The 27,826-nt window shown below is 45.1% G+C and overlaps 2 protein-coding genes and 1 long non-coding RNA gene across 6 annotated transcripts; 2 read left to right on the top strand and 1 right to left on the bottom strand.

Annotated features, from left to right (window-relative positions):
* The first annotated feature begins 57 nt into the window (after nt 1–57).
* LOC115529323 (major histocompatibility complex class I-related gene protein) lies at nt 58–17,173 on the top strand. Of its 4 annotated transcripts, none has more exons than XR_003973513.1 (9): nt 58–211; nt 1,073–1,342; nt 3,424–3,702; nt 4,283–4,582; nt 5,931–6,026; nt 6,278–6,304; nt 6,921–6,988; nt 7,229–7,295; nt 15,585–17,173. XR_003973513.1 is itself a non-coding variant. In XM_030337954.1 (8 exons), the coding sequence occupies exons 1-8, from the start codon at nt 157–159 to the stop codon at nt 7,238–7,240; spliced, it is 1,107 nt and encodes a 368-aa protein (XP_030193814.1). In that variant the 5' UTR covers nt 58–156; the 3' UTR covers nt 7,241–7,825. The 4 variants fall into 4 exon arrangements, 1 of the variants encoding a protein (XP_030193814.1); XR_003973512.1 differs by lacking the exon at nt 15,585–17,173 and adding an exon at nt 9,179–9,196; XR_003973511.1 differs by lacking the exon at nt 15,585–17,173 and adding an exon at nt 7,696–7,825.
* Nucleotides 4,509–24,644, bottom strand: LOC115529335 (uncharacterized). Its single transcript, XR_003973517.1, has 2 exons — nt 24,328–24,644; nt 4,509–4,589 (listed from the first exon to the last, which is right to left on the bottom strand). It is a non-coding gene; the product is annotated as an uncharacterized LOC115529335 (long non-coding RNA).
* Nucleotides 18,909–27,435, top strand: LOC115529326 (major histocompatibility complex class I-related gene protein-like). Its single transcript, XM_030337957.1, has 8 exons — nt 18,909–19,070; nt 21,498–21,764; nt 23,426–23,704; nt 24,021–24,320; nt 25,576–25,671; nt 25,923–25,949; nt 26,530–26,597; nt 26,818–27,435. Exons 1-8 carry the CDS (start codon nt 19,016–19,018, stop codon nt 26,827–26,829), a joined length of 1,104 nt encoding a protein of 367 aa, XP_030193817.1. The 5' UTR covers nt 18,909–19,015; the 3' UTR covers nt 26,830–27,435.
* Nucleotides 27,436–27,826: the final 391 nt, after the last annotated feature.

Here is a 27,826-nt window from a genome sequence, read left to right on the forward strand (position 1 = left end):
CGTCAAAGCCATATTGAATTCCTACTGGTCCAGACCGGCCTCTCCCTCTCGCACCGTCACTTGTTTGCAGGTTTCCCGGTCAGTCCGTCTGATGCTGGAGTCGGAGTCGCGTCTCTGTGGATAATCTCATCGATCTGTTCTTCTGATTACATCGATATGAAGGCGCTAATAGGGCTGCTGCTGTTGGTCTTTGGTCACGATGTGTCCTCGGGTAAGATCGATTACAGTTTTTAACTTTCAAAATGATCTTTCCAAATGTTTCGTTTCTGGTTCCGGAAGAGACGACGCTTAGATTCCCTTATTTTGTTGAAAAGCATTTGATTATCCTCTCTAATGAGTTTAATCCACATTATTATTCATATTTTACTGTGTATATTTAAACTAGGTTCAACTGTGAAAACGAAACCAGCGCACTGGTTTGATGACGTCGTTCCTAAATGTACAATCTATTATCAGATCCAAAAATTAAACTTCAGTTAGGAGGGAATCCAATGTGTACTTTAAGTCTACTGTTAATCCTAAGTATTATATTAACAATCTTATTATTAACTCGTCAACGTTCTTTGAGAATCATCACGCACGCGCACACACACACACACACACGCACGCACGTACGCGCACACGCACACGTTGCTATCAATACATTATGAAATGTAATAATTATTTTGCTATAGTAGTTATTATCAATCCAATGATAGCAATCTGAAGATAGTTAAAATGCCGTGATCGAATACAGAAATTAACCAATATACTTAGAATTATAAAAACATTGGAATAGTTATTTAAATAATCGTTTAATATTATATAATGGATAGTATTAACCTGTCTGTCTCTCTGACTGTCTGTCTGCCGTGATGTACTGTATTAACCTGTTTGTCTGTCTGTCTCTCTGACTGTCAGTCTGCCGTGATGTACTGTATTAACCTGTTTGTCTGTCTACCGTGATGTAGATACTGTATTAACCTGTCTGTCTCTCTGTTTATCCGTCTACCGTGATGTAGGCCTACTGTATTAACCTGTCTGTCTGTCTCCGTGATGTACTGTATTAACCAGTCTGTCCGTCTGTCTACAGTGATTCACTCTCTGCAGTCTTTCGACACGGCGTCGTCTGGACTCTCAACCTTCCCAGAGTATGTGATGGTTCTGATGGTGGATGAGGTTCAGGTTGAGTACTATGACAGCAACACCCAGAGAATCATAACCAAACAGGACTGGGTGGACCAGGCCAACAGAGACAAAGACCCCGACTACCTGGAGAGGGAAACTGAAAGGAGAAAGGGTGACCAGCCGGTCTTCAAAGGCAACATTGGCACTCTGATGAAGCGCTTTAACCAGACAGGAGGTACGTTTACATCTAATGTCTGACCTCTCACATGGAGATAGACATCATTTAACCCCAGAATAAAGTTTAACCATACTCCCACACACACACACACACACACACACACACACACACACACACACACACACACACACACACACACACACACACACACACACACACACACACACACACACACACACACACACACACACACACGGCCCGGACGGTCGCAGGGCCCGGCCGTGGCCCTGCACCTAATGTCACAACTTGCACCAACTGTTCAAATAAATTCAAATAATGCAATTAAATTTCACTTTTTAATGAACCAGTCACTGCTAAATGATACAACTTATGATTGTCCTTTATTGCTATAAAAAATATGGACTTTTCAACAACCCTGAAAAAAATTGATTCTAAGATTGTATTCAAAAGGACAAAATGGCAACTCCAAAATACAAATACAATTAAAGTCACAGAAAATGTTACGTGACATTTAGTTAAAGTAGTTAACGTCTACTAATATTATAAAATCTCCCCGCAGTGAATAATCAAGTCACATCTTCTTTAATCAAGGAAACTATTTGCGGGTCTACCGGCTGCATTACCAGAATGTAACCAGCAGGTGGTGATGCTGTGCTGCCGTGTTTCTAAGCAGAATATTTATTCCAGTCTGTTGGTTCTTCATTCCCCAATACGAACACACACACACACACACACACACACACGTCCAGAAGTATGTGTCTATATGTATACAAACACACAAGCACGCACACAGAAGCATCTCATCTGTGTTTGAATGTATTGAATGACCAGCGCACAGTAGCCTGTCTTCAGTCCTCCTGATTCAGCGGGGTCCCTGTCCCTGCCCTCAGCTCCTCTGAACAGCGATGCTCCTTTCAGTGCAGCAGTTTCCTGGTGCCGTACGTTTTCCTCCAGATCAGTAACGCGTCTTCCTACAGTTCAGCAGACATGTCTTTAACCCTGGAGGTGATTGGGACTGTCTGGTGATCTGTTAAAGATAACCTCTGAACTGCTGAGGGAAGCCTCCTCTATATATCCACGGGTAGGGGCTGTAGGGTGGTGTAGGGGGTGTAGGGTGGAGTAGGGCGGTGTAGGGTGGAGTAGGGTGGTGTAGGGTGGTGTAGGGTGGAGTAGGGGGTGTAGGGTGGAGTAGGGTGGTGTAGGGGGTGTAGGGGGTGTAGGGTGGTGTAGGGGGTGTAGGGGGGTGTAGGGGGATGTAGGGTGGTGTAGGGTGGAGTAGGGTGGTGTAGGGTGGTGTAGGGGCTGTAGGGTGGTGTAGGGGGTGTAGGGCGGTGTAGGGTGGTGTAGGGTGGTGTAGGGGGTGTAGGGTGGAGTAGGGGGTGTAGGGTGGTGTAGGGGCTGTAGGGTGGTGTAGGGGGTGTAGGGTGGTGTAGGGGCTGTAGGGTGGTGTAGGGGGTGTAGGGTGGTGTAGGGGCTGTAGGGTGGTGTAGGGGGTGTAGGGCGGTGTAGGGTGGTGTAGGGTGGTGTAGGGGGCTGTAGGGTGGAGTAGGGGGTGTAGGGCAATGTAGGGTGGTGTAGGTCAGTTTAGGGTGGTGTAGGGTGGTGTAGGTCGGTGTAGGGTGGAGTAGGGTGGTGTAGGGGGTGTAGGGTGGAGTAGGTGGTTTAGGGGGTGTAGGGTGGTGTAGGGTGGAGTAGGGGCTGTAGGGTGGTGTAGGGTGGTGTAGGGGCTGTAGGGTGGTGTAGGGTGGTGTAGGGTGGAGTAGGGTGGTGTAGGGGGTGTAGGGTGGTGTAGTTTGAGACTTGTTAATTAGTCCAGTATCATTTTAAACTAATTATTATTCTGTTAACCACTCTACATTATCCAGGTGTGTGGTGACTCCATCACATAAAGACTCGTGTTCTGAAGAGGCTCCTGTTTGTAGTCTTTGTGGTCTCATGTCCTTTAGAGTTTCTGCAGAGCTTCACCCCAACAGTTAATCTCTCTCTCTCTCTCTCTCTCTCTCTCTCTCTCTCTCTCTCTCTCTCTCTCTCTCTCTCTCTCTCTCTCTCTCTCTCTCTCTCTCTCTCTCTCTCTCTCTCTCTCTCTCTCTCTCTCTCTCTCTCTCTCTCTCTCTCAGGTGCCCACATTATTCAGAACATGGATGGTTGTGAGTGGGATGATGAGGATGGTACTACTGAGGGTTATGAGCAGTATGGTTATGATGGAGAGGACTTCATATCGTTGGACCTGAAGACCCTGACCTGGGTCGCTCCAGTACACCAGGCTTTCGCCACCAAACTGAGATGGGATCACGATACAGCTCTTAATCAATACGTGAAGAACTACCTCACCAAGGAGTGTGTTGATTGGCTGAAGAAGCTCCTGGCCTACGGGAAGAGCACTCTGCAGAGAACAGGTAGAGTCACATGACCTGGTGGGCGTTGACAGACTCATGTCTCTGAGTCCCTGTTCTCTCTCTCTCCCTCCCAGGGGCGGCCCCAGCACATTTGGCGCTCTAGGCGAGATTGTTGAGGGGGGGGGGGGGGGGGGTATGGAGCGATTGTTGACGGGGGGGGGGGGGGGGTATGGAGCGGATGTTGACGGGGGGGGGGGGGGGGGGGGTATGGAGCGATTGTTGACGGGGGGGGGGGAAGACGTAGCCGATAAGTATTCTTTTTTTTCGGGCGCATTATTTTGCGCTCCCCCTCTAGATGGCGCTCTAGGCGGCCGCCTAACCCGCCTGTAGGGAAGGCCGCCCCTGCTCCCTCCCCCCTCCCTCTCTCCTTCTTCTCCCTCCCTCCCTCCCTCTCCCCCCTCTCTCTATCTCTGACCACCCTCTCTCTGACAAAAATATTTTAAAAAAAGTCCTAATGTCTTGAAATAAACCATCGAGACTTACATGACAAGAACACGCGTTTAACATTATAAAATAATCTCTGTCTCTCTCTCTCTCTCTCTCTCTCTCTCTCTCTCTCTCTCTCCCTCCCTCCCTCCAGAGCGTCCGCAGGTGTCTCTGCTCCAGAGGAGCCCCTCCTCCCCAGTGGTGTGCCATGCTACAGGCTTCTACCCTAACAGGGTGGTGGTGTTCTGGAGGAGAGACGGCCAGGAGCTCCATGAGCAGGTGGACCCCGGGGAGGTCCTCCCCAACCACGACGGGACCTTCCAGGTCAGCGTGGACCTGTACCTCACGGCCGTCCCGCAGGAGGACTGGGGGAGGTACGAGTGTGTGGTCCAGCTGAAAGGCATCGAGGACATCTCCACCCCCCTGGACCCCGCCCACATCAGGACCAACGGGGGTAAGACCTCCACCTGACCTCATCCCAACCACTGCCAGGGGCCTCTACCCAGGCGCGTCGGTAGACCGGGGCATTCGAGGCTATAGCCCTGGTTCTTTTGGGAATAGCCCCGGATCGCTGTGCCGTCAAAAATAACAAAAAAAAACATAATAATGATGAAAATAGCCCCGTAGAGTTTAGTTCTTTGTTGTTGTATTACCAGCAGACGCAGATGCAACATTGTAGACCGTGAAAACCGGAAAATTCTGACGTGTCCATATATGGGCAGATTTACAATAATTTGTTGCAAAATGTTGCAAATTCAACGGTATTCTTTCTTCTCTATGCACAGCGCGTCTCGTCGATATTGCTGTTTCGTGTTGTTAGCCTTTTATTGAGATCAGAGAGTGTTTAGAAGGACAGTAATACAATATCTTTGGTAAGATGGATATAAGAAGAGAGACCCGCAGTGAATTCAACCCGGTCCACTTGACATCGGGTAGGTGCATGACAGTGGTACCGTAAACATTCAACAGCCCGGGATTTATTTATTTCAATCACTGAACTTTCGAACAAAACTCTTGTTCAGCAAAGATGGGAAATACTATCAAATGTATTATTGAAACCAGTATGAATATTACCGTACATGTTGACCAGGCAATCGAATAACGCACGCACGCATGCTAACACACACACACACACACACACACACACACACACACACACACACACACACACACACACACACACACACACACACACACACACACACACACACACACACACACACACACACACACACACACACACACGCACACACACGCACGCACACACACGCACACACACGCACACACACGCGTAATCGGGAGAGTCGGGAGAATTCCCGGTGGGCCGTTAACGTTCCGGGGTGCCGGGCTGATTACTGCGGGATATCAATATTGCGTTTATAAAAGTTCCTTGCAGCGCCGTCCGGCAGCCTGAGTTGTGCAACCGCAACCTCTCACTCACTCAACACACGCAACACTCACAAACTGTCAACGAAGGCATAAAAGTTAGGAGATTTGAGTATTCCTAGAGTGCCTGGGTCTACCTGGACACTGCTGAAGCTACTGGGTAAACACACAGCACTCGGGATTAGCTCAGTGCAGCAGAACACGGTGGATTGTGGGTAAATGAGTTCTATGAATGGGGCTAAGCTCAGATCAGTCCCTGAGTGACCCTGAGCTCCAGAACAGGTTCTAGAGGAATAGTTACACTGAGGCTGTGTTAGTTTTGATTGTAGCATCACGTGACCATAGACATGTGGTTCAATGATGGAGGGATCATCTATTATTACACACCTGATTTTCTTTTCTTGATTTTCTTTCAGGGGACAATCACATCCTTGCTTTCATCCTCACTGGAGTTGCTGTTGTTGCTGCTGTTGCTGTTGTTGTTGGAGTCTTTCTGTACCAGAAGAGGAACGGTGAGTGAATCAAACTCTCCAGGAGGACTGACACCTGATTTCCACCTGCTCCTACTTCCTGTCCCCTTCCTAGACTCTGATTGGTTGTCTTCACACACTGGTGGTCTGGTTGTATAAACCTCCACCTCTGAATGATGAACCTCCTCCAATGTCGTGTCCATAGAGATGTTGTGGCATTAAGAATATGAAAGTCTAATAACATGAGGATATTCACCATGGTTACAACACTAATCATTTCTCTTGATCCTTAGATTCAGACAAGCGTCACAAACCAGTTGGTGAGTAAAATGTGTTTTTACTTCAGTTCTTCTCTTATGATTAACGCCACTACCAACATAGAGATCTTGGTGACTTGTCTAGCTCACTGGACTATACAGCTCTATAGATCTAGATACATCTAGCTCACTGGACTATACAGCTCTATAGATCTAGATACATCTAGCTCACTGGACTATACAGCTCTATAGATCTAGATACATCTAGCTCACTGGACTATACAGATCTGTAGATCTAGATACATCTAGCTCACTGGACTACATCGCTCTATAGATCTAGATACATCTAGCTCACTTGACTATACAGCTCTATAGATCTAGATACATCTAGCTCACTGGACTATACAGCTCTATAGATCTAGATACATCTAGCTCACTGGACTATACAACTCTGTAAATCTAGATACATCTAGCTCACTGGAGTACACCGCTCTATAGATCTAGATACATCTAGCTCACTGGACTATACATCTCTGTAGATCTAGATACATCTAGCTCACTGGACTATACAGCTCTATAGATCTAGATACATCTAGCTTACTGGGCTATACAGCTCTATAGATCTAGATACATCTAGCTCAGTCATGACTTCCCCTCCTCCCATTCTGCTACTTCCCAGGTTCTGTAACCAGCTCTGAGAACACTGAGGGGCAGAATCCGTCTCCTGAGGCCCAACCTCTGACCACAGTCAGTATTTCATCAATTTACAATACTTATTCTGAGTAACATATATTTACAGTTATATTTATTAGCAGCCTACTTCATCACAGCAATAGTAATACTAATATATTAACAGTACTTCATGACAGTAATAGATTAACATTCATATTTTAACGGTACTTCATCACAGTAATATGTTAACAGTACATCATCACAGTGATAATGTGTTTAATGTTTAATGCTGACTTGTTCTTCCTTGCTGTTTAGGTTCAAAGTTAAATCATGAAGAGGCTTCTCACGTTCACCTTCAGACACGTGCCGTCCATATGGGCAGGTGGGGCGGCGAACTACTTTCAAAAGCATCCTCCCAAAAAAATTGTTCCTCAGTAAATCATGGCTCCAAGTCTATGTTTAATAATGTGAATTTCACACAAACTATCTGTTGCTTCTGTAGGCTTTCCGACTATTTTTGGTCTGTTGACATTACATTGTGGATGATGGTGGCGATTCTAGTTAAGTTTGACATGTCATGCAATGTGGGGCAGGATAGCTCAGCGACTGCGTTCCTCTGTATGTTTATAGCATAACCCTGCAGGCTGCAATAAGTATTTTGCAATCCGAGCTAAAAGACGCCTGTAGGGGCGTAAAGTAGTCTGCCCCATTGTCATATTCTAGAACTGTTGTTGTTTTAACTCAAATTATTCCGCGCGTATCTTTCGTCGTTTCTATTTCAGATGCGAGTGGTGTTGCACCTGGGATTAACAGTGTTGAGTTTCTGCTAAAAAAAAAAACCTTTAAGAGGTTAATATTGGAAGAGAAGTTAAAAATCAAACAATTTGGCCCAGACAGACCGGACATAAACATTATCCAAAAAACGAAGGATAGGGGGAAAACTTACAACCTAACTTTCTCCCGAGCATGGTATGAAAATAATGTGGTTGCACAAAGAGAAACGCTGTGTTTTGTTTTCAATGTCCACTTTTTCGAGCAAGTGTGTGAACAGGACAAGGGGATATATAGACCACGAATGTGAAGCGCATATATATATATATATATATATATATATATATATATATATATATATATATATATATATATATATATATATATATATATATAATAATGTATAATACAATATTATATATGTATAAAATATACATATTACAAAAACAAATTGTGGGTCTGGTCATAAGCCAGTAGTTTCTGCCCCACTGAAATTTAGGGTCACCGCACGATACTGTTCGGCTTCCTAAACCAGGATGGAGTGCACTCAAGGTGAAATGTAACGTTAATTGCTCCCAGGTGAATCGTGACGTTCTCTAATGAAGGGAAATGTATGACACGTTAGATCTACCAACGATCAACCAGTTTACTGAAATAGGTCAAAGGTGCATCTCATGAAGATATTTGTGTAATGTCGGTGAGAATTTGTGGCCCAACTGACAGAAACCTCAGGAGGTCTGGGAGGACTGCACCGTAATTCCTACAGCACTGCATGTACAGTTTACCCTAAGGAGATTGTCCTATGTTCACTTTTCTAATTTAGTTTTTTTCTTTGTGCAATGCAGTGCTGTCTTTTCGTTTCTGTATCGGAATAACATGGTCTGTCAACAATCTACAGTACAAACAGTAAAAGCGTAAATGTGAATCTTGTCCAGTCTCTTGCAATCAATCTCCCACTAAGGTGTAACTTACAATTTACAATAATTGTCATCAGAACTTTAGCCATAGTTTACATCAGAACATCCCTCCAGAGTACAATGTTATATTGACAACATCACTAAGAAATTTGACTTTTCCGTCTTATCTGTACACAATGACACAAGGACTTGTCATTCTGATGGCACTGACATGTTCTTTGACACAGACATTTACTTTTGAGAGATGAACTAAGGATTTTGAGAAAGAGACTGGCTTTCACAGGTAATACATGGTGTTTTGCTATTTGTACGAATTGTTTTGAGCAATGCACTTACTGTTTTGCAAATGTTGAGGATGATTCGAGAAATTTACCAAAGCCCCTGAGAAAAACAGTAAAGTCACAACCCATAGCCCAAGGGACCAGAACGCTCCAGGCAGGGCATCCACAGATGCCCAGCTAAGCCTCCAGGCGTGCCGATACAATCCCCCTCCTTTTGCTTCATAGATATCATACCGAACCTTCACCAAATAAAGTGAGTAACAAGTGATCCTGACTCAGCGACCCTTTTCCCATAGAACACGGCGGTACTCACCACAGGTCCACAGCCACCGTAGGCCAACCGCTCCGTGTCCCGCCGCACCGGCACCTCGTCTCCAGGCAACCAGCCCGCGCCTTAAGTCCAACCTTTCATCTCCACCGTGTACACACAAATACAAAAGGTCCTCTGCTCGAAGACGCCCAGCAGCGTTGGTCCATCGGGTTACTTTCACTCACCGAACCTCACCTGCTGACCAAGGGACTCTCCGCTCAGTCTCAAACCAGGCCTCGACATTAACGGTTGCCCGCTTGCCCGGGGCAACCAAAAGTCATATTTGGGCCCTTCGACGGCGCCACCGACCACAGCTCCCAGTACCGGCCCCCCGCGGACCGGCCCCGGAGGCCCCCGGCCCGGCCCGCCTGCCACCCCCCTGGGCCCCCTCTGACGAGGGTCCACACCAGCCACACGGACTCCAGGGGCCAGCCCTCCGGGACGGCCCGGTCCTTCAAGCCCGCGGGGGCCTGGGGGAGGAGCCCCGCCTCCTTGGCCAGCACCACAGAGTTCAGGGACCAGTACCGGGCCTGGCCCCTCCCGGCCCGGCTCCAGCCCCAGACCCGGGAGTACCGGGTCCCCGAGGGGGACATGGCCCTCCTCCTCTCCACCACCCGGGCCCACTTCGGGGAGCACCGCGGGGTCCAGCGGCCCCCGGGGGCGCGGCCCGCCAGGGAGGCCTCCGTGAGGTCCTCAGTGAGGTCCACCATGAAGGAGGACTTCAGGGCCTGGACCACGGTGCGCCTTCTCCCCGTGGCCCCGCCCCCGCAGGAGCTGGAGTGGCCCCGGGGCCCCTCCGCCCGGACCACCACGGCGCGCGCCTCGTACACGCCCAAGGCCGCCCAGCGCTCGCTGAGCTGTAAGCCCCGCCCCCGGCCCCTGAACACCGGGCCCCCCATGGAGAAGGACTCCGTCTACAGGGCCAGCTTCACGGCCCCACGGGGCCCCCTGAGGGACGGCGCACCCCCCAGGGGTCACGGTGGGGTCATGGACGTCAGGATCAGGGACCGCCGCTCTGCTGATGCAATAAGTAATGAACCAGCTTAGGGGGTCACTGCAGCTGGCGACCTTTGACCCCGTCTTTATACCTCCGCACACGACGGGGTGCAAAGGTCAAATAAAATGATGTTTCAACTGCACTGTATTGTAGAAGAAAGAAAGTAGTTGGTATTATAGACCACACTAATGAACATTGTCATGTGTTATTCAAATATTATTAACACCAAACTATTCAAATATTGTATTTAAGCTGACATTAAGAATTATTCTTAAAATGCACATAATGTCACAACTTGCACTAACTGTTCAAATAAGTTAAGAACGTATTTAAATAATATTTTATTAAACCAGACACTGCCAAAATGATACATCTGATGTTTGACGTTTATTGCTATAAAGAAAATGTACTTTTCAGCGACCAAGAAATTGGATGCTTTCTCAACAAAGGCAGCCTTGTACCTTATATATACACACAACATGTACGACTGGGAAAACATTTGACAAAAAGGCTCGGGCCATGATGATCTTCTCCGCCTTCGAGATGAGCTACGATTGACAGCACGGGAAGTTATGTTAGAAGTTATGTATGTTAGTGTGGAGAAAAGTCAAACGTTTGTGTTGAAATATGAAACGATGTTACAAGAACATGGCTAACATGTCAAGTATTTAAAGCACAGGTATTAATATTTAGATGCCGTGAACAGGTAAAGGGGTGGTATTGTGCCACCAGGTGTGACTGTGATTAGCCATGACAAGCCGTTTGAAGACCGGCCGTTGCCTGTGTCTTAGGGACATTAGTGATGGATTTCATGATTATTTTCCTTGATTCAGTCCACGTCGGTCAGTTCGCCAAGAAGAATCGTTCAGAATCGTTGGTTCAGTCGCCTTTCCGGAAGCAGTCAACCATGGAATGCACGGTTCTCAGCTGATTCAGACTCAGCTCCTCTCCCTCGTTCTCAAACAATCGTGCAAACGGTCTTCAATCAACACACAACGTTACAATTAAGTTCCCTTCAGCTGAGGAGCGCATCATGTTCAGAATCGGGATGTTGTTGCCAAGGCCAGTCCCTCTGCACCACTCTGCTAACTTAAAGGAGCATTTCACCGGTGGAGGCATGAATATGTATTGCAATTGGGTCCTATATGTAGTCGAATAATAAAATAAAATTCTACTTTGGTGCAGTCTTGACCGAGAAAAGGCAGAAAGTGACTTTTTGGCGCTTGTGGATTGAAGACAACAACTCCCACCATGCACAGCTTCGCTGGCGGCCACTCCCGCTGATCATCTCCGCCTATCGGACACCTCCTTGTTCCATCTACTAATGGAACAAATCAGCGTGGAGCTTGAACCGACGTCACTAGAGTAGTGACGCTTGCACAGAAGCATACGGCCGACATCTTCCTTTATTCTGGGTGGAAATAGTAACATAGTTACGCAATTAAATGCGTTTATGTAAACATTTTTAGCGAGAAATGTGCATTTTAATTTCATAATGTTCGCTCGTTGAATGTGAAGGATGTTTGGTTTGATAGTTATGAGGAAGAGGGAACGCTCCATTCACTTGCATAGACAGCGTCTCTGGTTGCTAAGCAACCTCAACGTCTTGGCGGACTATCTGCTGATCAACACTACGAATGCTGGAAACACACCAGACACACCATGTGAAGTTATTTAACCCGATTATTGTTATTTATATCCGACATTATTTAATCTAACCCGATCTAAACTCTATCATGCACCCAAACACGGCGGCATTTGGGTTTCCTACCTCGGACTCCTAAATCCAGCGCAGCCACAGGCGCGTTGGCGCGTTGAACCATTTTTGTGACACACAATGATCAAGCTTCAAGTTAAGCACGTTACACGCGTTTGGTGTGGCCGTAGCCCGTGTCCACCAAAAGCGTCTTTTTATGCGGTTTCACCCAAAAAATCGGCTTCGTGTGGACGGGGCTAAGAAGGCGAACACACGTCACCAAGACGGGGAGACAGCGCCAGGCGACTTACGCCACTATCTGCCAATGGATCGTGGATGCCTGGGCTGATATAACAGTCTCAACTGTGGTCTAAGCTTTCACGAAGGCAGGAATAATCACTGAACTGCCAGGCAACAGCAGCGACACTGACTCGGATAATGACGAGAGGGATCCGGGCATGTTGGATGCCGTACTCGCCCAACTGTTTAATTCGGACACACAAGAATTCGAGGGATTCGTAGACGGGGAATGAACTGAAAAAGTGAGCTTATTGTTGAGAGATATTGATATTGATGAGATATTGTTAATATGCACATTAACGTTTGAACATCGTTACCATGGGAGTGACCGGAGTTGTCAGAACGCTTAATAAAGTTTGACTTTATCTGACTGTTTTGTTGACATTCCCTTTAGCACAGCTCGGTCTGGTCGATGCATAACGCAACCCCAGTCAAACGTTTGACTGCAGTATCTTCTATTCTATGCGCCTTATAATCCGGTGCGCCCTATACATGAAAACAGTTCTAAAATAGGCCATTCATTGAAGGTGCGCTTGATAATCCGGTGTGCCGTATAGTGCGGAAAATACGGCAGCCCTCGTCTATTTCTTTCGAAATGGTGAACTTTTGCATGGAGCCATCTTCTATGTCAGATCGAGTACCCTCCGCCAATGTAGGCCTACTTCAGTTTTATCAACAGCCTCTGTTATCTTAGCTTCAGACGCTGTGGATGTTAGTTTCTGCTGGTGAAGTCCCACCCACTGGCACTGCTCTAATAGGTCTGTAGCGTCAGTGGGTCCCACCCCCTAGAGGGGGGTGGGACTAGTGGTTGTAGTCGTACGAGAATAATCCCCTCTTACACTTCCTATTTTCTTGTACGCAAAAATCGTCATATTGCGTCATAAAAAACAGGAAGTGTTGGAGATCGATACGGATCTCTCCAGTCTCTCCAGAAAATAAGGAAATGATGCTAGACCATTCAAAAATATGCGGGGGGTTCTAAAAATACAAAGCTTATGTGAAATGGGTGAAGTTGCCCTTTAAGAAAACGCACATTCCAAGCCGCCATATTGGTTGAATCCCATTTGCCCACCGTACAATCCCATTGCCCACCGTATAACACACACACATAACGACAATAGAGAGTGTTAAAGGAGATATCACCTGCATGCATTTCCAACCAGACATGGAGTTCATATTTGTATTTCTCTCCCACCTTTTCTGTTCCTCGTTTCTTTTCCCTCGGACGGTTCAACTTCACTTAGCGGTCCACCAAAATCTTCTGCCAATACCTTTGATCATGATCACCTAAAGGAATTACAAAAAACATCAACGCCAAAACATAAACATGCGAGTGATGAGTCTTTGAAGGAACCGATAGATCTTTGTATCTCTAAGGAACCGGTTCTCACCGGAGAGAGCAGATCCAGCGCCCAGCCGTGTTCCTTGGCGACGGCCGAGCGGTCGTTGACGACGGCCTGGGCTTCCTCGGGGGTCTTGAAGCGGATGTGTCCTTCACTGTCTCCCTCCAGTGTGTCCACACAGGCCACCGTAGATATTTTACAGAGGGCGTCCTGTAGAAATAAGAACATACAGACACTGGGATGGAGTCACGGTGCATGTGGCTGGAGCGAACATTTAATGCAGTTCATTAAAAGTATATCTAATAATTGCGAACGATCAGTCATTACCAGGGCTGTAGTGGGCGGGGGGGGGGGGGGGGGGGGGCGGGGACGCGGGGGGAAGCCGTCTGTACAATTTTTTCAGCATGTTACAAAAAATAATATATCTATATTTGTTTTCACTATGGCAACGCCGTCTGCTCAGTGTGTGGTGACTGCAGGCCCAGCCTCTCTGTAAAGTGGTGGTAGAGTGGCGATGTTAGGAGCTCTGGTTACTTTGGATTTGCTCCATCAATGTGTTGAGTGACATGAGTGTTGGTCTAGACCTGTTGGTAGGCCTATTGTTTTAATACGTGGGGGAATGAGGAAGAAGTAAGGAATAATCACCGAGAGGCCGGGCAATAAACAGTTTGATATGCCCGGCTCGTGGACGGCTTACCGCCCGAGACGAAGTCGAGGGCGGTAACCTTCCGCGAGCCGGGCATATCAAACTGTTTATTGCCCGGCCTCTCGGTGATTATTCCGTTTATTCTACTTCGCGCCGGCCAACATAATAAAACAATTCAAATACTTTAATAATTAGCCTTTTTCTTATTCGTATTGCATGCTTATTAAATGTATACTCTGTTTAAGTTCATCTCCCTCGAAAAGTAGTTCCCTTTAGAACTACGGTGAATAACGTTAGCTCAGCTGTAGGTAACTCGTTTCTATAGCAACCACACAAGGCTGGATCTGATCACTAGTTTAATAACGTAGTTGCTACATTCGTATCAAGTCAGCTTTAATGACGATCGATCAAACACGCACTCCTTGGTTTATTTTTTACTATGGACCTCATGTTGGAAATGTATGTGATAGAAAACGATACAAGCGGCGTATTGATCTACTGTGCTCAGTCAGCAGCAAGTAGAACCGACAAGTCAGCGGGCAATATGCCGGATTAATGCACCCCTCCCAGCCAATCAGAATCGAGCATTCTTAAATGAAGTAGAATAAGCAGTATTATTAAACATGTTGATTTTTACAATTGAGATTAACTCAAGTTTCCATATTTGGCAAGTTACAACACTGAACTCACTGAACACTGAACAACTCTGAATGTGCGTGAACACGGGATTCCTTTTTGATGACGTCATACACAGTCGTCCCCCCCACTAAAAAAATCCCCACTACACCACTGCTGCTGCATAGGGTGTTTGATTTAACGACAATAAAAAACATGCATTTGGCCGTAGTTTATCAAGATTATTTTACAATGTTGTGTTGCGTTGTGGTGTAATTAACTGTATTGCAAAGGTTAACAACAAACCTTTGACCCTGGCTCTAACTTTAAATTTGGTTTGTCATTGAAGTCAGATCGTTGCGTTTCATTGTGTACTAAAGGTGAGATTATTGTGTTGTGTACTAAAAGACAGGTTGTTGTATTGTGGTGTGTTGTGTACTAAAGTGAGATCATCGTTGTGTCGTGTACTAAAGTGGGATCATCATTGTGTTCCACAAAGTGAGATCATCATTGTGTTGTGTACTAAAGTGAGATCATCAGTGTTGTGTTGTTGTGTACTAAAGTGAGATCATCATTGTGTTGTGTTGTTGTGTACTAAAGTGAGATCATCATTGTGTTGTGTTTACTAAAGTGAGATCATGGTTGTGTTGTGTTGTTGTGTACTAAAGTGAGATCACGGTTGTGTTGTTGTGTACTAAAGTGAGATCATCGTTGTGTTGTGTACTAAATTGAGATCATGGTTGTGTTGTGTTGTTGTGTACTAAAGTGAGATCATCATTGTGTTGTGTTCCCTAGGTGGAGCAGGGTGAAGAGAGACAACACCATCACCAGCGACATTCTCCTAAACTGCCAACACACTAAATGGCGTCCAATGAGTTTGACCTGTAATGGTCTGTGTCCAAAGAGCGTCTTGTTCCAGCGTCTTGTTCCAGCGTCTGATTTCCTTCTGTGCGGCCGCTCCCAGCTTCTGGTTGAAAACATCTCAACCTTTCAGAAACACGCTGGGGTCACAAAGTTACACTAACGAATCATAATATATGAGATGGGCGGACTGGTCTACCCTGTAAAGTTTGAAACTGGTGTACAAACTTGTTCCAGCGATGTCCGTATACCCGGATATCATCATGAACTGTCAATAGATAATATAAAGGCCTGTGTGTGAATCACAAGCTGAGCAGGAAGTTCTCTACGAATAGTCAAATATCCTAACCTTTATGCCTCCTTTACTTAACCTTTGTGGAAAACGTCATCGGGTCAAGGGGAGATGAAAAGGTGCTTCCTTTGGAACATAGAAAAGAACAGCACTGTTTAAAATGAATTCGACTCCACTTTTCCTAAACGACGTCATTGCGCGACGACGAGCATAGCTGACCTCTAGCGTCTCTAGCGTGGAACTAAAGTTTACCGAAGTTGGACTACAACAAGCGCTCTGTCGATCCATGCATTCTTATCGTATTGATTTCAATCAGGTTGTCACCAACAGTGAGAATGACTTGGGTCGGATATGGGCACACACACACACAAACTCCACATCTACGTTGTTTCCTGGTAAAAGAGGACCTAAATTGTGTATATATCTTGTCACATGAGTCTTCAGCAGTAATTGATAAATGTTCAGGCGCAGTAAACCGATATCCCGCCCGCGTCGCCTCGTCTGAACCAACGCGGGGAAGAGAGAGTCACTTTCTCTTTCAGAAGACCACGTGATTTATTTGATATCACTACTGATGACCTAGAAAATAAACAAACTACATTTATAGACTATTGGTCAAGACCTATTAATGAGACGCCTACATGGGTTCTCCAATGATATACAAATTTGAAGCGTTCATGAGCGAAAACATCCCACAAAATAATATCTCATAAAGCCGCCCCAGCTTGACATGAGCCACTCTGGCTCAGGTGAGTTAACCCCTCCCACTTTATGGCTTAGTTGAGATAACCCCTCCCACTTTATGACTCAGAAGGGGTAATCGCTCTCACTTTATGACTCGGATGAGGTAACCCCTCCCACTTTATTGGTCAGCGGAGATAACCCCTCGCACTGTCGCTCTGCATCCACAGGCTGTGACTGCCCTCTAGTGGAGGAAATGAAAGCAGAGGAAGACGGGGTGGTGTACAGTATTATGAACAAATGTTGCTATTTTAGATTATGCATTATAATGCTTATAATGCCACTGTTACTGATAGTTACTGATGTTATTATCCAGCTTTTGTTGTTATGGGTGTATAATTCTCTATGTAATCTAAATCTACAGTGGGTTTATAAAATAACCAATGTGAAGTTACGAATACATTAGAGTTACACGTAAAGCAGCTGTTGCTGTTTTAGGTGGATAATGTGATTGCACCAAACAATTAAATAAATTAAGAATTTTAAAACATTCTGTTGAATGAATAGTTGTTTTATTTGCGCACTAACAGTTAACGTTAAAACATACAGACGCAGGCGTATCGCCTCCAAATGTATGTTGGGTAATAAATGTTTTAATCGCAGAGCTGCCCAAAGAATCGATGCGTCCTCATCAATCACTTGTCAACAGTGCAGAATTCGGCTAACCACCGTGAGCACTGAGCAGGTTATTAAAGAGACACAATATTCAAATTGTTGACATTCTATGGAAAAAATAACATTCTAATTGCTAAATTAACAAAGAGTCCATTTGAATATGAAATAATATGTGTGAATAACAGAGCTAGAGACTTGAGGCTTGACTTGACCTGCGAGACTGGACTCTGATTCCCTGCTGTGAGACTGGACTCAGACTCCCTGCTGTGAGACTGGACTCTGACTCCCTGCTGTGAGACTGGACTCTGACTCCCTGCTGTGAGACTGGACTCTGACTCCCTGCTGTGAGACTGGACTCAGACTCCCTGCAGTGAGACTGGACTCAGATTCCCTGCTGTGAGACTGGACTCTGACTCCCTGCTGTGAGACTGGACTCTGACTCCCTGCTGTGAGACTGGACTCTGACTCCCTGCTGTGAGACTGGACTCTGACTCCCTGCTGTGAGACTGGACTCTGACTCCCTGCTGTGAGACTGGACTCTGACCCCCTGCTGTGAGACGGGACTCTGACTCCCTGCTGTGAGACTGTTCTGGACTTGGCCAACTTGAGACTTGAATGCTGGGAGACTCGGGTCTCTCTCTCTGGACAAGAAAGAAAAGATGTGGTCAGATTCCACAAAGGCTGTTTTAAACGATCAGTGTTTCATATCATCACTGCATGCATCGTTAGTCTGTTGCATCGTTATTCCAATAAAACAATGCTTCCAAATCCATCCCTTCTTTGAACTGGTCTGCTGCCAGCCCTGATAACGGGAATGACTCCATGCAGGCTAAGATAGGCCTAGTGTTGATGATGAATCGAATATCGGAATAATAAAAAATATGACAAGAGAACGAAGTACGACAGACAAGAAGTGACACAACAACAAGCAAATATATCATTGACTGAAGAGTGTCCGGGAAGTGTGTGTGTGTGTGTGTGTGTGTGTGTGTGTGTGTGTGTGTGTGTGTGTGTGTGTGTGTGTGTGTGTGTGTGTGTGTGTGTGTGTGTGTGTGTGTGTGTGTGTGTGTGTGTGTGTGTGCGTGCGTGCGGTCCGACGCCCTGTCCAGCGTTACTGTGACTAGAGTTCATGTTTCTTATGATCTTCCTCCACCAGCATCCTGATATCAGATGTCTTATGCTGACGGACAAAATACACACACACATACACGCACACACTTACACACACAGTTATTTCTAACACACACGGACACACACATACACAACACACACACACACACACACACACACACACACACACCAATCTACGCACATACACTCGACACATTTATCTGAACTGTAAATATATGAACATTACATTGATGAAGATTGGATATATTATGATGAATGAACATAATGTGAACATAATGTATATCTAAACCTTATATCTCTCTGGCCATTATTTATAAGTGAAGATATTGAATAAGTGAATAGTGAATTATTTCAAGGTTACATGAAACTTGATCGAAGTTTTGTGTGTGTTTAAGTTAGTTTCACTTTAGGTTCGCCTGGTAACTAATGACGTCAAAGCCATATTGAATTCCTACTGGTCCAGACCGGCCTCTCCCTCTCGCACCGTCTCTTGTTTGCAGGTTTCCTGGTCAGTCCGTCTGATGCTGGAGTCGGAGTCGCGTCTCGGTAGATAATCTCATCGATCTGTTCTTCTGATTGCATCGATATGAAGGCGCTAATAGGGCTGCTGCTGTTGGTCTTTGGTCACGATGTGTCCTCGGGTAAGATCGATTACAGTTTTTAACTTTCAAAATGATCTTTCCAAATGTTTCGTTTCTGGTTCCGGAAGAGACGACGCTTAGATTCCCTAATTTCGTTGAAAAGCATTTGATTATCCTCTCTAATGAGTTTAATCCACAGCATTATTTATATTTTACTGTGTATATTTTAACTAGGTTCTACTGTGAAAACGAAACCAGCGCACTGGTTTGATGACGTCGTTCCTAAATGTACAATCTATTATCAGATCCAAAAATTAAACTTCAGTTAGGAGGGAATCCAATGTGTACTTTAAGTCTATTGTTAATCCTAAGAATTATATTAACACTCATAACAATCTTATTAACTCGTCAACATTCTTGGAGAATCATCACACGCACGTGCACACACACACACACACACACACACACACACACACACACACACACACACACACACACACACACACACACACACACACACACACACACACGTTGCTATCAATACATTATGAAATATAATAATTATTTTGCTATAGGCCTAGTAATTATTATCATTCCAATGATAGCAATCTGAAGATAGTTAATATGCTGTAATCGAATACAGAAATTCACCAATATACTTAGAATTATAAAAACATTGGAATAGTTATTTAAATAATCGTTTAATATTATATAATGGATAGTATTAACCTGTTTGTCTCTCTTACTGTCTGTCTGCCGTGATGTACTGTATTAACCCTCCTGTTATGTTCCGGGTCAAATTGACCCGTTTTAAAGTTTGAAGATCTAAAATAGTTAAAAGTATTTTTTCAGTATGAAACTTCTTCTGCTTGCCTTAATTAGTGTAATCAACATATAATATGAAAATAGTTCATCTCACATATTTGCAACCACCCCCTGCATGTTTATATCACATAGATGCTGTTCGGGTCAATTTGACCCAGCAGTAAAACTGGAGGTAAAAGGGTGTCAGAAATGTCAGACTAATTCTTTCTTTACAACTGTGAGACAATTTTCACCCAATTCACACACACACGCACACACACACGCGCACACACACCTACGCGCACACACACACACACACACCTACGCACACACACACAGGTGCAATTTTTATGACTTTTGACGAGAACCATTTATGTTCTCTGTTCTCGCGGGAAAACTACAACCACATTCAGTGGACACTCAACAGGGGAGGGTCAAAACATATCAAATATTCTCTGCATGGGAGTCCTACCAACATTACACTCTGTCAGGCAGACCTTTACAAAATGAGCAGCAGAAGCAAATGGATGACAGTCCAGGAGGCTCGGGCCTTCATCACTGATCATGACAGTGAAATAGAGGAGGACGTGTCTGAAGACAAAGACGATCTTGAGCCCAAATCAGATTCTAATGAATCTGATTTTGAACCAGATGAGGGAATTGCTATTCCTATTCCTCCAAGCAAGACATTCATGTCAAAACATGGTGAAATACAGTGGTCTTCATCCCCAAATATGAGTCAGGCGAAACTGTCTGCAGAAAACATAATAAAGACAGTGCCAGGGCCCACTAGGATGGCAGTGACGCGTGTGACTGACATCAAGTCAGCTTTTGAGCTGGTCATGCCAAATTCAATACAGAAATCATTCTGGAAATGACTAATCTATGAGGGAGGCGTGTTTTTGGGGAGAAGTGGAAGGAGCTGGACAAAACACATTTAGATGCGTATTTGGGGCTCCTCATCCTGGCTGGGGTCTATAAGTCCAAGGATGAATCGACAGCCAGTCTGTGGGATGCAGAGACAGGCAGGGCTATATTTCGAGCCACAATGTCTCTGGAGACTTTTCACATTTTCTCCAGAGTAATCCGATTTGATAATCGAGAGACAAAGGCTGGTAGACGGGAGAGAGACAAGCTGGCAGCTGTTAGGACAGTGTGGGACGAGTGGGTAGAGCAACTTTCACTACTCTATAACCCAGGCCCTAATATCACAGTGGATGAAAGGTATAAAGGCCTAACCCATAATAAAGTGGTGAAACATAAAAAAAAAAAAAAGTTTGAACAAATATTTCTTTTAATGAAAAACGAGTGAATTATCCTAATTGAACCATTACCTGTTAGAGGTAAGGAACACTATTGCACCAAATATTGATAGAATAGTTACTAATGGAGTTAGTGATGACATGTTCACACTGCTTGTTAGGATTTTTTTGGTTCAGGACATCTTTTGGATAATAAACATGCACCGGGTCAAATTGACCCGGGAACACCATCGATGTCCCTGACAAACGAACATAACAGGAGGGTTAACCTGTTTATCTGTCTACCATGATGTAGGCCAACTGTATTAACCTGTCTGTCCGTCTACAGTGATGTGCTGTATTAACCTGTCTGTCTGTCTGTCTCTCTGTCTGTCTGTCTCCGTGATGTACTGTATTAACCTGTCTGTCCGTCTGTCTACAGTGATTCACTCTCTGCAGTTTTTCTACACGGGGACGTCTGGACTCTCAACCTTCCCAGAGTTTGTGATTGTTCAGATGGTGGATGAGGTTCAGATTGAGTACTATGACAGCAACACCCAGAGAATCATAACCAAACAGGACTGGGCGGACCAGGATTACAGAGAAGACCCAGACTCCCTGGAGAGGGCAAATGAAAGGAGAAAGGGTAACCAGCAGGTCGCCAAAGTCAACATGGGGACTCTGAAGAAGCGCTTTAACCAGACAGGAGGTACGTTTACATCTAATGTCTGACCTCTCACATGGAGATAGACATCATTTAACCCCAGAATAAAGTTTAACCATACTCCTAAACACACACACACACACACACACACACACACACACACACACACACACACACACACACACACACACACACACACACACACACACACACACACACACACACACACACACACACACGGCCCGGACGGTCGCAGGGCCTGGCCGCGGCCCTGCACGTAATGTCACAACTTGCACCAACTGATTGTCCTTTATTGCTATAAAAAATATGGACTTTTCAACAACCCTGAAAAAAATTGATTCTAACAGATTGTATTCAAAAGGACAAAATGGCAACTCCAAAATACAAATACAATTAAAGTCACAGAAAATGTTACGTGACATTTAGTTAAAGTAGTTAACGTTTACTAATATCATAAAATCTCCCCGCAGTGAATAATCAAGTCACATCTTCTTTAATCAAGGAAACTATTTGCGGGTCTACCGGCTGCATTACCGGAGTGTAACCAGCAGGTGGTGATGCTGTGCTGCCGTGTTTCTAAGCAGAATATTTATTCCGGTCTGTTGGTTCTTCATTCCCCAATACGAACACACACACACACACACACACACATGTCCAGAAGTATGTGTATATATGTATACAAACACACAAGCACGCACACAGAAGCATCTCATCTGTGTTTGAATGTATTGAATGACCAGCGCACAGTAGCCTGTATTCGGTCCTCCTGATTCAGCGGGGTCCCTGTCCCTGCCCTCAGCTCCTCTGAACAGCGATGCTCCTTTCAGTGCAGCAGTTTCCTGGTGCCGTACGTTTTCCTCCAGATCAGTAACGCGTCTTCCTACAGTTCAGCAGACATGTCTTTAACCCTGGAGGTGATTGGGACTGTCTGGTGATCCGTTAAAGATAACCTCTGAACTGCTGAGGGAAGCCTCCTCTATATATCCACGGGTAGGGGCTGTAGGGGGTGTAGGGTGGTGTAGGGTGGTGTAAGGCGGTGAAGGGTGGTGTAGGGGCTGTTGGGTGGTGTAGGGGCTGTAGGGTGGTGTAGGGGCTGTAGGGTGGTGTAGGGGGTGTAGGGTGGTGTAGGGGCTGTAGGGTGGTGTAGGGTGGTGTAGGGTTGAGTAGGGGCTGTAGGGTGGTGTAGGGTGGTGTAGGGGCTGTAGGGTGGTGTAGGGGCTGTAGGGGCTGCAGGGTGGTGTAGGGTGGTGTAGGGGCTGTAGGGTGGTGTAGGGTGGTGTAGGGGCTGTAGGGTGGTGTAGGGTGGAGTAGGGGCTGTAGGGTGGTGTAGGGTGGTGTAGGGGCTGTAGGGTGGTGTAGGGTGGAGTAGGGGCTGTAGGGTGGTGTAGGTGGAGTAGGGTGGAGTAGGGTGGATTAGGGTGGTGTAGTTTGAGACTCATTAATTAGTCCAGTATCATTTTAAACTAATTATTATTCTGTTAACCATTCTACATTATCCAGGTGAGTGGTGACTCCATCACATAAAGACGTGTTCTGAAGAGGCTCCTGTTTGTAGTCTTTGTGGTCTCATGTCCTTTAGAGTTTCTGCAGAGCTTCACCAGTTAATATATATATATATATATATATATATATATATATATATATATATATATATATATACCTCTCTCTCTCTCTCTCTCTCTCAGGTGCCCACATTGTTCAGACCATGTATGGCTGTGAGTGGGATGATGAGGATGGTACTACTGAGGGTTATGAGCAGCATGGTTATGATGGAGAGGACTTCCTATCGTTGGACCTGACGACCCTGACCTGGGTCGCTCCAGTACACCAGGCTTTCACAACCAAACTGAGATTTGATCACGATAGAGCTTATAATCAATACAAGAAGAACTACTACACCAAGGAGTGTGTTGATGACCTGAAGAAGCTCCTGGCCTACGGGAAGAGCACTCTGCAGAGAACAGGTAGAGTCACATGACCTGGTGGGCGTTGACGGACTCATGTCTCTGAGTCCCGGTTCTCTCTCTCTCCCTCCCCCCTCCCTCTCTCCTTCTCCTCCCTCCCTCCCTCTCCCCCCTCTCTCTATCTCTGACCACCCTCTCTCTGACAAAAATATTAAAAAAAAAGTCCTAATGTCTTGAAATAAACCATCGAGACTTACATGACAAGAACACGTGTTTAACATTATAAAATAATCTCTCTCTCTCTCTCTCTCTCTCTCTCTCTCTCTCTCTCTCTCTCTCTCTCTCTCTCTCTCTCTCTCTCCCTCCCTCCCTCCAGAGCGTCCGCAGGTGTCTCTGCTCCAGAGGAGCCCCTCCTCCCCAGTGGTGTGCCATGCTACAGGCTTCTACCCTGACAGGGTGGTGGTGTTCTGGAGGAGAGACGGCCAGGAGCTCCATGAGCAGGTGGACCCCGGGGAGGTCCTCCCCAACCACGACGGGACCTTCCAGGTCAGCGTGGAACTGTACCTCACGGCCGTCCCACAGGAGGACTGGGGGAGGTACGAGTGTGTGGTCCAGCTGAAAGGCATCGAGGACATCTCCACCCCCCTGGACCCCGCCCACATCAGGACCAACGGGGGTAAGACTGGTGTTGGAGGGGATGGAGGGGGGGAACACATGTCTCACCACCACCACCTGACCTCATCCCAACCACTGCCAGGGGCCTCTACCCAGGCGCGTCGGTAGACCGGGGCATTCCAGGCTATAGCCCCGGATCTTCTGGGAATAGCCCCGGATCGCTGTACCGTCAAAAGTAACATAAAGAAACATAATAATGATGAAAATAGCCCCATAGAGTTTACTTCTTTGTGGGTGCATTACCAGCAGACGCAGATGCAACATTGTAGACAGTGAAAACCGAAAGATTCGGACGTGTCCATATATGGGCAGATTTAGAATAATTTGTTGCAAAATGTTGCAAATTCAACGTCAGGATTCTTTCTTCTCTGCACAGCGCATCTCGTCGACATTGCTGTTTCGTGCTGCTAGCCTTTTATTGAGATCAGAGAGCGTTTAGAAGGACATTAATACAATATCTTTGGTAAGATGGATATAAGAAGAGAGACCCGCAGTGAATTCAACCCGGTCCACTTGACATCGGGTAGGTGCATCACAGTGGTACCGTAAACCTTCAACAGCCCGGGATTTATTTGTTTCAATCACTGAACTTTCGAACAAAACTCTTGTTCAGCAAAGATGGGAAATACTATCAAATGTATTATTGAAACCAGTATGAATATTACCGTACATGTTGACCAGGCAATCGAATAACACCTGCACGCATGCTCACACGCACGCGCACGCACGCACGCACGCACGCACGCAATCGGGAGAGTCGGGAGAATTCCCGGTGGGCCGGTAACGTTCCGGGGCCGCCTGGCTGATTACTGCTGGATATCAATATTGTGCTTATAAAAGTTCCTTGCAACGCCGTCCGGCAGCCTGAGCTGTGCAACCGCAACCTCTCACTCACTCAACACACGCAACACTCACAAACTGTCAACGAAGGCATAAAAGTTATGAGATTTGAGTATTCCTAGAATGCCTGGGTCTACCTGGACACTGCTGAAGCTACTGGGTAAACACACAGCACTCGGGATTAGCTCAATGCAGCAGAACACGGTGGATTGTGGGTAAATGAGTTCTATGAATAGGGCTAAACTCAGATCAGTCCCTGAGTGACCCTGAGCTCCAGAACAGGTTCTAGAGGAATAGTTACACTGAGGCTGTGTTAGTTTTGATTGTCGCATCACGTGACCATAGGCATGTGGTTCAATGATGGAGGGATCATCTATTATTACACACCTGATTTTCTTTTCTTGATTTTCTTTCAGGGGACAATCACATCCTTGCTTTCATCCTCACTGGAGTTGCTGTTGTTGCTGCTTTTGCTGTTGTTGTTGGAGTCTTTCTGTACCAGAAGAGGAACGGTGAGAGAATCAAACTCTCTAGGAGGACTGACACCTGATATCCACCTGCTCCTACTTCCTGTCCCCTTCCTAGACTCTGATTGGTTGTCTTCACACACTGGTGGTCTGGTTGTAGGAACCTCCACCTCTGAATGATGAACCTCCTCCAATGTCGTGTCCATAGAGATGTTGTGGCATTAAGAATATGAAAGTCTAATAACATGAGGATATTCACCATGGTTGCAACACTAATCATTTCTCTTGATCCTTAGATTCAGAAAAGTGTCACAAACCAGTTGGTGAGTATAATTTGTTTTTACTGCTCTTATGATTAACGCCACTACCAACACCGAGATCTTGGTGACTTGTCTAGCTCACTTGACTATACAGCTCTGTAGATCTAGATACATCTAGCTCACTGGACTATACAACTCTGTAGATCTAGATATACCTAGCTCACTGGACTATACAGCTCTGTAGATCTAGATACATCTAGCTCACTGGACTAAACAACTCTGTAGATCTAGATACTGTTCATCTATCTCACTGGACTATACAGCTCTGTTTGTTTAGTTACATCTATACATCTTGCTCACTGGACAATACAGCTCTATAGATCTAGAAACATCTAGTTCACTGGACTATACAGCTCTATAGATCTAGAAACATCTAGTTCACTGGACTATACAGCTCTGTAGATCTAGATACATCTAGCTCACTGGACTATACAGCTCTGTAGATCTAGATACATCTAGCTCACTAGACTATACAGCTCTGTAGATCTAGATACATCTAGCTCACTGGACTATACAGCTCTGTAGATCTAGATTCATCTAGCTCAGTCATGACTTCACCTCCTCCCATTCTGCTACTTCACAGATTCTGACACCAGCTCTGAGAACTCTGAGGGGCAGAAACTGGCTCCTGAGTACCAACCTCTGTCCACAGTCAGTATTTCATCACTTTACAATACTTATTCTGTAATATATTTACAGTTATATTTATTAGCAGCCTACTTTATCACAGCAATAGTGATAGTAATATTATAACATTATCATCACAGCAATAGTTGAACAGTACTTCAACACAGTTATATGTTAACAGTACATCATCAAAGTGATAGTGTGTTTAATGTTTAATGCTGACTTGTGCTTCCTTGCTGTTTAGGGTCAAAGTTAAATCATGAAGAGGCTTCTCACGTTCAGCTCCTGAACCAGGATGGAGTGGATCGCGGTTCATTTATAATCCTTACAATCAGGCTTGGGACTTCAGTTAACTGCAGGTTCTGCATTTGCTAAATTACAATATTCATCTTTAACTTTATTTTGATAACAATCATCAATCTGTAAGAAGCGTAAATCATTAGATCTCGCTATTTGTGATAGATTTGATTAACTCACTGGCTAAAAACTGCAATCTTTCACTGACGCTTGGAAACCATGGCAACACAACCTCGCCATGATGGCCATTTGGGTCCCGCCGCTTCACGTTAAAACCTTTTAATTATGTTATATTGTTTGGTAATATTTAAGTTTAAAATAATGTTCAAAGATTCTGAATCAAGATTTTGGACAGTGAGATTCTGTCAAGTTTCAATACAATAATCGATTAATTTAATGTGTTTCATTAAAATATATTATTTGAGAGTTCTGCTAGAGCATTGCATAGTCTACCATAATCGTAGTAGGCTGCTTTTGCCTTAATGCTCTTTGATGTATTTTCTGTGTTCTTTTGGGAATTGGATAGTATACTGGGTTATTCTGTCAATAAAATACATAAAAATGGTTTTAGCCTATATATATTTAATATACTTGTCGTTAGGTAAGGTTTACATACTTTGTTCAAAGGTTATGTTTATTATTAAAGGTTGTTAGGTTAAAGGTAAATCGTCAAGATTAAATTGTCAAATATAAAAAGGAAATTGAATTAAAAATACAGAAATTAATAATACTAAATTATTATCTTGAGTTAGAAAAAAATGAGAAGGGATGTGATACATAAATCAATAGTAAAGTTCATGTTCTGCCATGTTCATGCGCGTCACTAGTAAACCATACGTCACCAACCACGCTGCTGTGGTCACTGCATAGCAGGGGTGTAGTGGGGGGGAGGGGCCGTCTGCCCACTTTTTCCAAGAAAAAGTAAAAAAAAAAAAAAAAATGAATGAAAGAAAGAA

This window comes from Gadus morhua, chromosome 17 (genome assembly GCF_902167405.1).
Source record: "Gadus morhua chromosome 17, gadMor3.0, whole genome shotgun sequence".
Classification (NCBI taxonomy): Eukaryota; Metazoa; Chordata; class Actinopteri; order Gadiformes; family Gadidae; genus Gadus; species Gadus morhua.